Source organism: Pygocentrus nattereri, chromosome 9 (genome assembly GCF_015220715.1).
Source record: "Pygocentrus nattereri isolate fPygNat1 chromosome 9, fPygNat1.pri, whole genome shotgun sequence".
Classification (NCBI taxonomy): Eukaryota; Metazoa; Chordata; class Actinopteri; order Characiformes; family Serrasalmidae; genus Pygocentrus; species Pygocentrus nattereri.
In genome coordinates, this window is record NC_051219.1 from 18,996,749 (window position 1) to 19,011,310 (window position 14,562).

The 14,562-nt window shown below is 39.3% G+C and overlaps 1 protein-coding gene across 1 annotated transcript in view; it reads right to left on the reverse strand.

The window, feature by feature from the left end:
• si:dkey-261h17.1 overlaps positions 1–14,342 on the reverse strand; it is a 38,831-nt gene extending 24,489 nt beyond the window's left edge. Inside the window, exon 1 of the mRNA XM_017694225.2 lies at positions 14,116–14,342. Within this exon, the coding sequence (XP_017549714.1) occupies positions 14,116–14,191 (76 nt within the window). The 5' untranslated portion in view covers positions 14,192–14,342. The remainder of the gene's footprint in view (positions 1–14,115) is intronic.
• Between the last annotated feature and the right edge of the window lie 220 nt (positions 14,343–14,562).

Consider the following 14,562-nt stretch of genomic DNA (forward strand, 5'->3'; position numbering starts at 1 on the left):
CTTTAAGATAGTCCTGTTGTTTGTTTGAGACCCTTTGACCGTATGTGACTGTTCCGCAGAATAAACAACACCAGAAAGTGTCTCCTGAGTTTAATGTACTATAATGTTATAAAACTGTGAAATGGGGTGGTACTGTTGCTTTTTAAATATTAGTGTGTTTTAATGTGTTAGAGCTACCAAATTGATAAGATTAGTAACCCCTTAGAGGGCCTACCTTATGAAAATTTTCACACGATAGGAGGGTGAAGCCAAACACTGCATCTTTAAGAAGCGCTGCTAACATAACGACATTGGACAGCTGAATGCGCTTGAAGGAGAAAAATAAATGCCAGTTCTGTAACAGCAGCTAACAGACATCCGTGCTGGCTAACATTATTACATAATTGCTTGATAATATGAAAGGTACTATGCAAGTTTGAAGAGCAGTTCCACAAAAGAACCTTTATAGTTAAATTAAGTGCTACAGATTGGTTTATAGCTCCCTGACACTTACACTTGTCTATTTTTTCAGTACACTTATTACTGCTAAAAGTTGACATATTCAGATTCAGTGTAACTTGTGTACAGTACATTCCCTCTAAACTTTCAGTCTGAGTTGAGTAAGGGACTCGGTCAGACTCTTGAGAAACAGACTCACTGAAGGCATTCCTGATGACATTCTAGAGTCTGGTGTGCCTTACTATCAAACTCATTGTCACCCAAGCTTCAGAATGCTGACTGCGACGCATGCTGGGTAGCCTGCCTCTCCCTCGTTAACACCAGAGAGGGCACCACCACACCCTGAGGACTGAAGACCCCCCCCCCAAACCTTTCTGAACCAGCAGCAGAGCAGCTGAGCGGATCTTTCAGGTTCAACAGGTGTCTGTCCACAATTAGAATATAGGACCCATGTGTCAAACACAAGGCCTGTGGACCAAGTCAGGCCTGTGACACGGTTTTGCAAAACTATTTAAATTTTCTGCTAATATTAGTCCATTTCACCGCTGTACTACAGGTTCCATCATGATGGCAGGTGTGTGGAATAGGCCGTTTTAAAAAAACCTCTAGAGCTGTTTAGCTGTTTAAAGTAATTAATCATGATTAATCACACAAATCACGCTTTGTGTATTTAGTCGTGATTTATCGTATTTGTCTTATTTGCTCAAAGCAGTGCATTTTCTTATAGCTACAAGTGTCAGCAAAATAAGCAATTTATTAGTTTTAGGATTTTAATGACATTATTTTCTTAAGAGAAAATAAGTTGAACCTGAAAAGAAAATCACATGAACGCAGGGTGAACATGAAGATAAAATCAACATAGTTTCCACATTTCCTCAGCATTCAGAACAAGCAACTATGGTGGCATTCCTCTTGACAAAGCAGAAGACAACTTCTTATGTTAGCTTCTTGCGTATTGGATGCATTTGCAGCAGTAACATTCTGATGCCTGGCAACTGTTGCAGGTGGGATGCTGAATTTGAATAGAAAGGTAACTGCAGCTTTGTGGAACTACAACTTGTTTGAAGGGACAAAATAGGATTGTCCTGCGTGCAGGGACTTATTAGAAATAAATGAACAAAATGGACTCAACTGAACATTAAAGCTTGGTGCAGTACTTAATTGGAAAAAGGCTAGGAAGCCTTAAAAAGACAATGTAAAAACACTGGCAGACACTCTTATCCAGAGAAACATTCAGTTTAATCATGTAAAAGATGAGGTAAATGTAGCATGGAGTCTTGCCCATGCACTCTTATTGGTGTAGTGTGGTGTGCTCGCCCAGGTTAGGAATCAAACCTCATTTTGCTGAGAGTAGTGCAGCTGTGTTACCCACTATGCTACACCAACCACAACTGTTGCAAAAATATCAAAATATCACTGCAGATTAATCTAGAAGATACAGATAATTGATACCATTAACTGAATTTAGTAAAGTAAATGTGGCAGCCCTAATTAGATGTTCACCTCACTGCTGCTGGCCTCTATTTTCATCTACTTCTTAAACAGAGCACACTTTCAAGAAGTCTGGCCTCCTTTCTACCACTTGTGTTTCTAAATCTGCTCTACTGTTAAAGGTTCCCCATTTCAGAAGCCCTCTTGCAGGCAGAGCTATTGTATTAGACACTGTGCAGAACAGGTTGTATACTTTAATTGGCTAGACTGGGCATAAATCCTACAGCTCCTAACAGTGTTAATAAAACAGCACAATGACTCATGGAGGCCAAAAGCTGACATGTTTATTGATGCTATAACATTTGGGAAGATTGCGCAGTCTCACGCAAACAAGTCACTGCGTCCATTAGCTCATGTAGACTAATGTATATTCATTCATGCTATAGGCTAATAGACATACTACGTTCTGAGAAGTATAATGTGTAAACAGGTTTTACCAATACACAGAGTTAGGACAATTTAAAATTAGTGATGGCTAAATACTGAACACCCTGTCCTAAATGTATTCCGTTAAAAAGTAACATATTCAAAATACATCTCAACGTGCCACATGGGAAAAACTCTACCGATTTGCTTTTTATTTAATTCACACCGTTCGCTTTTATTTGTCATCTTCTTTCATATAATTCTTTGGCTAATTTTATGAATTTTATGAATAATTCACTTATTAAAGCCAGATATCCGTGAGATCATTTGAGATCAGAATGGATGATTGTGCTATTTTCAGTTAACGACATGTGTAGAACGTCATGCCTCAACATCAAATACAACAGTGATGCTAAGCTTGTCGCTCATGAACATGTACACTATTCAGGAGATTATAAATTCAATCATCCCTCACAGGCGCTCACTAACATTGAGATAACTGGGTTTTCACATTGATTTCTCAGCCTACTCAGGCTTTAGCATGAACTTCTGTGTTTATAAAGAAGTCATTTGTTGTGGACATGAGTCCACCCATCAAACCGCTCTCTAAATGCTGAGCGCTGATTAAAAAAAATAATGAACAAGAATTGTTAGTGATTCCTTTAATGATTGTTATTTTTTGTTTCAAATATAATGGTTAATTATTCTATAAGTATTCCACTAAATTATAAAAACCTGTAAAAATAATATGGACAGAATGTACTACATGTAATTATAGCTGCATTTTTAGGGATTTGGAGAAAGCTCTGGTGGAAATGTGCAGTTGCATGCAACATGCATAATAATTGTGCATTGGACCCCCTTCCCCAAGTGGATGAATCTGATGATTATAAACTGAAGGGTGTGTCTTTTGAGCATGTAAGTGAATAACCTACTATTGTCATCTTCATCTGTATAACGCTGATTTTGCATTTTAGAACTAAACTGGACTTTTGTTTTGAGCCTATGACATTAATACATAATGCTGGACAATGTGGTACAAAAAACTTCAATAAGATCCAGCCCAACACATTTGAATTTTAAACTATTCTTTCAAGTTTAAGAGCCTGCCTTACAGCAGCGCATGCATATCATATATTAGCATATATTCATGACTCCATAATGCTACTTCTTTAAGTTCTCAAAATGCAAAAACTCTTGCATATAAACATTTTATTTCTATATTTTGAATAAATATTTTGATTCCATTGCATCCCAACCCCATCAGTGTGTTGCATCATGATATGCATTTTTTTAACATAAAAATTAATTTGATTTTTTAACAAAAAACAAATGTATCACATCCTCTGCTGTTTGAGTACTGAGGAGTGGTTGACAGACTTTTATATTACCCAAGACTACTGAGGCTGTGTTGAGGTTTCCAGATGAACCTCCAGAACCCCACAGATGGGATCATCATGTTCTGTGGTGAATGAAATCATCTGAGAGTTGGTGTCTAACCAAACCTATGGTTTCAGCGTGAGCATGACGCAAGTTAGCTAGTGGCTTCAAAGCTAGCTGTGATTCACTCAGTCACTCCCAATTACAGTAAGCTTGCCGCTGAGTGATTCATATGCATTGGACAATATTGTCACTCATTTGCCATGTTTTGTGTATGTGACTTTTTATTCCTGCATCAACAGGACACATGTAATACCTCTATTCCCGGCTAATGTCCTGTGGCTGGTTATATAAAATATCTTAAATATTTATCTCAACAATACTCTATCTCATGACACACATTTAACTAAGAAGTATAATTGCAACAATCAAAATAGGGTCAATTTCTTACATGGTTCATGCATTTAGTTTTTTTTTTTAACCCTGAAATCCACAATGTGTTTTTTTATACCAAAAATATAATTCATTTTATCCGTGACCATTTTCCAACCTCGCTTCATAATATAGAACAGCCAGAAATATCTCAATGAGTTCTGTTGATTGGCTGACAAAAAAGCAGTCTGGACTAAAACACTCTTTATAACTTCAGCATGAATGAATGGGGCTTGATAGATGTGAGCTCAATAAGCAGACATACATCACACATATATGTGACTACAAATTTATATGAGATCATGAAATCAATGAATTCAATACAGGCTGTTTTGTAGTTTAGAGACTATACAGTGGGATGTTCCTCTTCAGTTTTCCATGATATGAGCCATGTCCCCTTAAACCCCTTCAACCTCACAGTTATTATACTAAGCCTTATTATTCAGTGACTACAGGGACTTCAGTGCAAACTCGTTGACCTATTCTTATGTTATAGAAGTGTGTAATAAACTTTGGGTCACCCAGTGGGCTCTGGACGTTTTAAAATTTTTTCTTTTCACAGTTTTCCACTTCCCTTTGCATACACGCATGTAGCAGGCATATGGATGCCACAGAATAGGTTTGCGGTTTCTTTTAGTAAATATTATTCCTGAACTTTCAAACTGAATATATATGTTTAAAAATAGAAACAAATGATACCAATGTAACCTAGATGTACAAATGTAACCTAACATGCCTGTATTGTGTGTATACATTTAAGGGAAGTCATATTCAGTCAGTAGGTCGAAATTCGGCACCACATCTGGCTGTCTGTAGAAAACCTGGATACAGTTGAGAGAAGTGTTGCAGAGTTTTTTACAGAAAGATTTGGTTGACAAGTGATAAGATGTTTAATTTTTTTCCCCACTTCCTTTACAAAACTTGGTTTCCATTACACAACTGTGGTTGTAAAATGGTTGCAGTGGACCTGTCAGGGCTTTGAGGCAGGAAGCCAGAGCTGGAGCTGTGGGATGTGAGGAAGCCACAATAAGACGATAAGGGCCGGGTGTCAGTTATTACTCAATAATGTACAAGCAATATCTTAGTGTTGGGTCCTGCTTCCCTTCAGCCAGTGGTCTCCTTCTGAGAGTGTGGGAGCACAGAGAGATCTGTGTACACAGAGCCAAAACATACACCACCTCTTTCTAACACACACACATACAAAATCTAAGTCTCTAGTTGAGTATTTCAGAGTAAAGAAGACATGTCAGTTTGCCTTATACTTTATATTGAACCTTTCATCTAACATGTTTCATATCCCATGTCCTGCATGGCTAATCAGTGATGTATAAGCACCAGAACAAGCAGAGTTTCTTTATTAGCCTACTACATTAACAGAGTATATATTTTTTTATTTTAAATGTGCACATATAGTAAAATATATATATAATAAAATATACAGTGCCATATATTTTATTATTTCCTGGAAACGGAGCCTAATGTTAGCGAGCAAATTTAGCAAGCAAACAAGCTCATCAGCTGACCATAACTGAGCAACCATAACTTGGGTCCATACTCAGCAGTGACCCCCATGAATGGGGATACAGACACATCAGGTGAGGACTGTGAGATCGCTCATGCTTGTCTGGCAACCAAAGGCAAGCCGCAGATTTTTTACTTATTTATTTTTTTGGAAGTGCCTTTGTACTACTTGTATCATTGACATGGAAAATGTAAAACTTTTTGTGACAATATCTGTTGTAAAACTGGGAAACATTTTGGGACAAGGATTTCAAATTATGCCCATTCCTGAAGGTGATCGGCAAGCACTCTGTGCCAATTTTTTAAATTCATAATTCAAATTCATTTGCTGAGCTTACCCTGTGTAAATAAACTGAAAAACTGAATGAAAAACTGAAAAAGGATTGATGTTTCTGTTTCAGTAGATTACTTGCCATTTAATGGGCTAAAACAATTCTCACCAAGCCTTTTGTTGGAGATCTGCCTTCCTGCAGTTTTCACCTCCAACCTTCATCTAACACACCTCATCCAGTTAATCAAGAAACTTCTATGGACAGTAATTGGAAAGATTTACGTGGGGTCAGTGAGAACATGAGCTAAAGTCAGAATTAATATAGATCACCATGAGCAGAGTTGGTGAACACCAAGCTAAAGAGTGCATCCAAGTCCAAGGACTACTGCAGTTCCTTTTTGCGTGTTGCTTCATCTCTAATACATGACACAATAGCCTGCATTCAAAGCCTAAATGCACTCCAGATCTGAAACAACACACAGGGGAAGCCACTGTAATGTAGGAAACTGAGCATGGAGAACCCATGCTATTATATCATGTGCCTTAATGAAAAGAAGTGGTCCCTCATGCATACAAACTGTACTCATGCACACAACCCTCCAAAAAGCTGTTTTCAAACTATTTCAGCAAGATTTAAGGGATGTTTGAGAGTATTCAGCAGAGGGAAGAGTAAATGATAACTTGATGTGCACACAGTGGCCCCAAAAAGTATTTGGGCATCCATGCCATACTAAAAAAGCATTAGTTTCATTATACTATGAAACAAAATGTCAAATTAAGTAGCATTTATTTTAAACAGGGAGAAATGTGTTTCAGATCGCTATCATTTGAGCAATTTCTTCCAAAATGCCATGGTACACTTCTTAATCCAGGATCCCATCAATGAACTCAAGTGTACCCAAATGTAAGACAAACAGTCCTAGACTTTGAGTTTTCCAACTTTGTGCTTCAGTGCAGTCTGGTTGGAATTATTCTCCAGGCATTCTCCACCCAAAGAGTTTAGATTTTTTTGGCCTATAACATGTTACTTGTTCAACATTTTAGGACAAAAGAACCAATGATTAAAGTGTCAAAATTCAGTATAGGGGCACTGTAGCCTCCCTGCTCATTAACATGGAAAAAACTGCTCAAATAAATTATTGAAAGTATGAGCTGCAGCATCTCAAGTATACTTCATCTCATGGCACACATTTAAATAAGATGTATAACTGCAACAATTATAAAAGGGTCAATATCTTAAGTAAGCTTATAGTAATGTTTAAACAGTTAATAAACAGCTGTCACTGTGGAGAACTAGCTAAGAATTATGCATACATCCTACAGTGCTTTACAGCAGAAGACAATGTTCACACCACACTGACTCAAGCCATGTGGGTACATCCCTATATGCCATGTATTCACAGTCACAGAACCATTTAAGCATGAGACACCTTCTGCACTCCTCTTCTTCCACCCTGCTAAGAAAGGCCTTTCTTAATCGTATTTGCAGTCTTACTTATATGATAACTATCTTTAACATGGAGATTACCATCTAATCAAAATCCTGTAATCTTGCTGTGCTCTCAGGTTTCTAGCTTGAGGAATGTAGCGGTGAAACCAAAACAAACAAACAACCCAGAGAGCAAAAGGAATTAAAAGGTCACAGTGAGGCAATCGTTAGTATGCCTTGTAATCAGCTTCGTGTTTTATTCAGAGAAGGCCTAAAGATGTGGCATCTGACAAGGGAGGGGTCCCTCCACAGCTGCAGATGTGGAAGTCTCCAGGGAGCCAATGTACTCTGTGCTAAAAGCCGGGCCCCTAAGCCTGACGTCTGCGGACCGTTGGGTTTGCGCAGCTCCACCCAAGCCGCCCAAGAGAGCACCTCATCTTATATCATCCTGGCTGCAGCCCCACTCCTGACCCTAGCTCCAGATGTTCTTGCAGCAGGCCTGTGGATTGTCCTGTTAGTGGCCGACAGGGGGACACGAAGTCTTAAATTCCGCCCATGCTCATGGGTGCACAGGGCTGCGGAATGTTATAGAAGGCCTAATGGGTTGACGCCTCCAGGGTGGAGACACGTAGTCCACTAAACACATCTTAATCCTGAATATCCTAGCCGGGCAGAGGTTAATGGAGACAAAGAATGCCTCTTTGTGTTACAAGCTGCTTTGTGTCATGCCTTCCTGCCCTGCATTCTCTGTTTTTTTTTTTTTTGTAGATAGTCCTGCTAAAGCTGATGAAAAAGCTATACTGTGTCGATGATCAGGTGCAAATTTATGTTGTTTAATTAGCTTCTTTGACTGAAATATTAGCCACGCTACGATCACTTAGTAGAGTGAAAACTTTGTTTCAGACCAAGCAGGCCAAGCTAATCGCAAACATTTGCTAAACAGATCTGCCTATCTGACTGTTTATTTTCTTCTTTTAGCATAATAAAACCAGAGTGACGAGGGTGAAGGAATTTATCAAATTACCATGAGTTAAAGAATGTTGTCCACGCCCTCAAACCCTCCAACAGGATGCTACTCGCTATTAGCTGTTAGCGACTGGAATGCAGTGCCTGCACCATGTAACCACCTATACCCCAAGAGTGGTCTAAAAACAACTTTCTGGAGAATAATTTGCACATGACTTCCCAGTGGATTATCCTACAACCACCAGAACAGATTCATTCGATTACCTGTAAGCAGTGTTTAGCGTATCCAGATTCCCTTTTACCTTTGATTTATGTTAAGGAAAATGCCAGGCTTGCTACATGCAGCCAGATAGTTATGTACTCTTTGCTATGAGTTTGATGAATGACCATGAATTTTTCCTGTGTGTAAGCCCTCATAGAAATAGTTTGAAGTTGTAACTCAAACCCTTGTTTCCTGAATAGCACCCCCTCCTTCTACAATACAGGGATGGGCTTTTGCCTCCTTAAAATACCAGCTGCCACCCTTCCCCCCAACTATACTACGAAACATGCTGTCAGCACCCCAACACTGTATGTCTGCAGATGTCCATGGAACAGACCCAAGCTCTTGTTCCTTGACATAAGCATCCAGGCATTGCGTAACTGGATATCTAAATGTTTGATCTATTGCAAGCTTAACATACACAAACACTTTTGGAGAAAGCCACAGCAGAAGAGAGAAAAAGCGAGGGAATCATGGGACATCAGGAAAAGTTTTTTTCTCCTTACTATTCCACACACAAAAGAAAGCTGAGATTGGGGTTTGTGCTTTCCCTCCTTTGGACTAACCGTAACAAATCCCCTGGGTTCTTTAACATTGTGGTTAAGGGGGGAAAGGCAGCCATGAGAAAGTCCCATTGCTCGCAAATGCAGGAAAGGGATGTAATCTTATGTTTTCAATTAGGGAACATTAGACAGAATTGCCTCTGTGCTATATCACTTGCTAAGCATTAATTACCCGGAGCAATTATTACAGCACTTAGAAAGTTTTTTTTGTGTTTATTTCCCAGGAAAATGATGTTTGATGCCACAAACTGTGTTTACTAACAAGCATAATGCAGTAACACTACTGGTATCAAATTCCAAATCTCTTGATGAAGAGCTGATACAAAGGGAAACATATTTGCCCATGAATAGCACTTATTGTGGCTTTCATGCTCCTTAGCATATTCTTCTATGTTGTGAAGTTTTACCACAGTGACTTAATAACTTCCATTGCTTTGGTGCTGTTTTTGATGAGGCAAGTACTAGACGCATCCAATCTGATGTCTTAAGAGTTTCCATTCGTAGTGGAGTTGTATGTACCCATGGGATAATTACACTCTAATGTTTTGACTCAGGTCTTTTGGACACACTCATTGCCAGAGTTTCTCATTCAAAATGAATGTGAAACAGTGGGAGAAAAACCTGCTTTCTGATAAACGCCCAACAACTGTAAAATTGCCTCAGTATGCCAGCGAAGCAGGGAACCATAGAGTTATGAGAACAGCAATAACCAAGAGAGGAGACGTGAATACAAATGGCCTTCTGTTGTTCATTAAATGTTTCTTCTAAACCAAAAACTGACATGGACTCTTTGTTGTGTTCATGCCCTTGACATCTACAGAGAACTACAAGTTCTCTCACATATGCACTTGATTAAGTTGTGTTGTGTTGTGTTGTAGGCATGTCAATTCAGCATTGCCAATTATGTAACTTTACTGACTATAAGGCGTGGGCCTGTTTGTCTGGATGACCTTTGCTTACTCGAGGAGCAATTCAAGCTGCAAACTTTATTCATCACTAGAGATCTCTATGTCATCCAGAGTTTATCTAATCTAACCATTTATGTTTGCTTGCGTGACCACATGAGCCCACCCTCAAGCCATTAGTTCACATCACTCGTTACTCTACATCCTGATTTGTTGATTCCCTTGAGATAAAGCATGTAAAACGCTGATATGTTAAATCTTCCCACACCCTTGTGTACATGACGTTAACAGGAGTTTGTCTACTTGAATGAATAACTGAAGGGCATGAGAAAATTGATGGCAATCTTCAGCTCAAGTTTATGTTGGCTGGAGACCTGATTGTGAAGGAGGATATTCTAGATACAAGACAGATAAATAGAAGAGCTGCCTCTCTCTCTTGCCATCTGTCTCGCTTTAATCACCAGGAAGTGTCTCCCTCACAATAATGCCATGTAGAAGATGGACACTCACAGCCACAGACCTCCACCCCTTTTGTGTTAAGACTGAGTGCCTTTGTGTGGCAGAATGCTTATGAAAGTTAGTATCTGCCCTACACTGAATGACCTTTCTGTGCTAATCACATCCATAAAATTGTCAGTCAAGTCTGGTCTATATTGGGACAATGCTAAGCTGGCTAATGCTCTTTTCAGTGTTGAATGAAGTGTTGGATGAAGCGTGAGTGTTGAATGAAGTTTCCTGGTTCAAGACTGAGTGGTGGGTACACAAGGTTCTTCCTAATCTGCACTCTGACACCCTAGACACTTCCAGCTCCTTTAGAGGCACACGTTATGATATCAGGTTTCGCAATGGAAAATTAGGTGTGTCATAGAGTTAAAGAAGTGTGAAGGTGTTTTCCCACTCAAGTCCAATTACAGCCTGACTCTTCTCTCAGATTATTCCATGAGGACTACGTGTCAACACCCATTATCTTGCTTGGACCTTGTCTAGTCAGTACCACACTGCCATGTGGCTGAATAAGTTCTGAATTCTTGTCTGCAGCAAAATGAGTTCTGCCAACTTTTCAGTCGTTGAGATGTAAACAAAGTAATTCAGAGTTTTGATGCAAAGCAATGCATTGCAGGAAAACTTGGTGGTGATAAGAACCAGGGCTTGCAATGTCTGTAATCAAATATAACCATTTTAGTTTATATCTTCATATTTATTAGTGATAATGCTAAAATAGTGCTAGGTCTGAAAATAATTATTTGGGAACTGCTTTTCTTTACCCTGAATGCTTTTACAAAAATATGTTTTAGGCCAAGATCTTCGCAAAACTATGATCAAACAACACTTCATCCTGCATATTTGTAACTAACTCATGTAATAGTTTTCTAAGAGTGAAACTTTATAGGCAATAAACTGCCAGTCACCACCACTGTAAACAATTCTGTGTAAACAGTGCCACATTTCACATCAAACCACTCTGAATAACTTTCTTAACGGCTCACCTTTTATACGTTTTGAAAAACCCTTTAGTTGAAATTGCATTGATACAAGTATGAGTCTAGCTGAGTTAAATACATCTGCCATCAGCCTGTGTCATGCTGAGTCTTTTCATCTCCTCCTCCTTCCTGCTACACTCACAGCTGGGAGCTAATGTCTCTGAAATGGAGATGTTTGCATTGGTGGGGCACTGTCACTTGTGGACATTATGTGGCCAAACAGTAGCAGATCTTTGCTTGTGAGACTTTACAAGCCAATTCAACAGTGCTGCTAGCATACAGTCATCAGCGAAGTTTGAAGTGCATATCCTTTACAGACAGCAATCTTAACATATTCAAAGAAGGAAAATCTGAAAAAAGTAAATATAGAAAATATAAAACTACTACAAGACACATTTATGTCTTATTTTTCCAATTTGTTGAATTAAGCCAATAAATAGCAATTGTACATCAAAATATGAAGTGTAAAGAAAGTGTTAACTTATTTTCACTTAGAAAATGAACAAAACCTGAAATAGTGGTGCCAAAAGTTTGTGTATGATTGCATTTCTCTATGCTGTCTGGTCATCTGCTTTACATCATGGTCAATGTAATGTCATTTGTGATGATCGATACTATCCAGATTTTCTGAAAATGTGTGTTCTTATTATACACTGGACAATTGTTGGACTCTTTAAGTGTGCAAGACAGGAGATTTAAAAAGGTCCATAATCAGCTGAAAAGCTGAGAGTAGAACTTCTCTACAGGTGGGACCATCACTAATATAATGATTTTTCCAAGCCTTTCTAGAAGGTGATTCTATATTGATCACCACCAAGCAAAATCTCTCGCATTAGTGCCAATTGCACATGAGTATCAACAATGTGACAGAATGGTGAGAATGGTCATATGTGGAAGTCTGTGCTTTCAGACTAGGGCGGGGCCAGGGCTCCTAACTGCAGCACCCTCTCTTTTGAATTTCCAGTCTCTAAGCAGTTATTAAACTTTCCAATCTTAAAATTTCAGAAAGTTTATACTACTGTATAATGGGTGGGTGACATGGCAAAGAGCATAATATCATGATATGTTAAGAAAGACAGTAGTTGGTTCTTCTGAGATTTGATAAGTTGGGACCTGGCCACCAGTAGTCAAAATCCTATCAAAAATTTCTATCAATATCAAAATGGTCCAAAAACCATAAAGTAATTTATCACTATAATGAAAAAATAGTAAAAACAGCCACCCCTACTGTATATAACCAAGTAAAACTTCTGAGTGCCTAAAGTGTTTAACATTACTGAGGGCACTTTGTGGAATCTAGGGCACATTAACGTTAAATTGCTTGTCATGCACAAGCTTAGCCATATTTAGCCATATTGGGTTGCGCGGCCTAACGAGGGGGTTGACTGCATAATTCAATTTCCTTTTTATTTTGAAAATCAAATTAGTAGTCAGATTTGCATGCTGTGTATGTGCTTTGTAAGTGTCTATTTGTGCTGATCGTCTCTTAGCAATAGACCGTTTGCACTGTATAAATTTGGAGCTCACTGCTGATTTTTTCCTTTGCTAACATGGGGTGTTTCCATGGACATAATAGTGCCAGGTCTACTTTCAAGACTACCCAGTCTAGCCAATGATTTGGGCAGAAATTGTTATACCAGGCTCTCACATGTAGAGGGAGAGTCCAAGCCAGAGCTCACCCTCTAATTACCAATGGCATTGCTGGCTGGCCTACTCTCACCTTCAATAGAACTGGACAGAAGCAATTTGGAGGCAGGGAGGTGGAAGCAATCACCCTTTTGCACCACCAAACGTGAATCATCCTAACATGGGCGTCACCTTTGGATCTTTTTTTAAACTCTTTGCTGAATCAACAGGCATGCGGTCACTTCCCTTGCTACAAAACATATGCACAACCTCCTACAACCCATTCAATTCTAAGGCTAAAGCCCATTTCTCCTTAAATGAGCATGAAGCAAACACAGAATGAAACACATCCTTTGTGAGGCAGCATGAAATAGACTAAAGATGCAGGATCCATTCAGAAGAATTGTCAGCAAGGGAGGAAAATATAAGAAAAAGAAAGGAAAGATGAAAAAGAGGAAGAGGAAAGAAAGGACGTTTTACTGCTTACTGTCCTCCACCCTTCATTCACTCCTACTCACGCCCCTCTGTCTACTCATGTGCCTGCCCTGCTCCACCCAGTCGAAGAGGACGATACACTCCATAATTATGTCCAACGGCAAGTTTCCACTCCATGCCAGCCCTCTTTGTTTCAGATTCCCGCTAACTTTTTACTAGCCTGTTCTGGGCAAGTATTACAAGCTTCTGACCATCTCATGAATCAGGCCAACAAAGATCTTTGACAGCACTGTGGATTTTTTTTCCCCTCTACTCATCTTTCTGCTTCTTTGGGATTGCCCTTCTACTCATAGTTTTGCCTCTTCACTTTTTTGAAATTAGCTAACCTTCTAATAAACAATAAGCATTAACTCAAATAAGAAGCTAAAATGACAAAAGAAAATTGCTTTGAATTTACAAGAAATGACTCCAAAGTACAGCACATGGGACACAAAGAAATGAAAATATCTGTGTAGACTTTGTTTACTAAAGAACTTAGTCTGTACTTACTGTGGAAGAGCAGAACACACAGCACCAAATCCAAAGCCATCCTTCTCCACATCTCATTCATTCTCCTCGTGGCCATCCTCCTTTGTGAGTGGGCTGCAGCAGTGTGTGTGAGCGTGTGCAGAGTGCTGGGTGGGTTAAGGGGTTTCCTGTGACTGAACGTCTACTGCGCGGGACACACTGGCAGGATAAAGCGTGGTTTGTGCTCCTGTGGTTTTATACAGCCCCACCACTACCCCTCTCTCTCTCTCACTCTCTCTTCTGCTCTCTCTCTTTTCCTCTCTCACTGTCTCCACACCCCTTTCTCCCTGGCTTGTCTAACCTCTCCCCTTTCTGCAAAATAAGCTGGGCCTGAGTAGATGGAGAAAGAGATGAGGAGGCACATGTGTATACTTTGAAGAATATATTTGTTGCAAAACTGGGTTGGTGTGTGTTGGTGTTTGGTGCGAA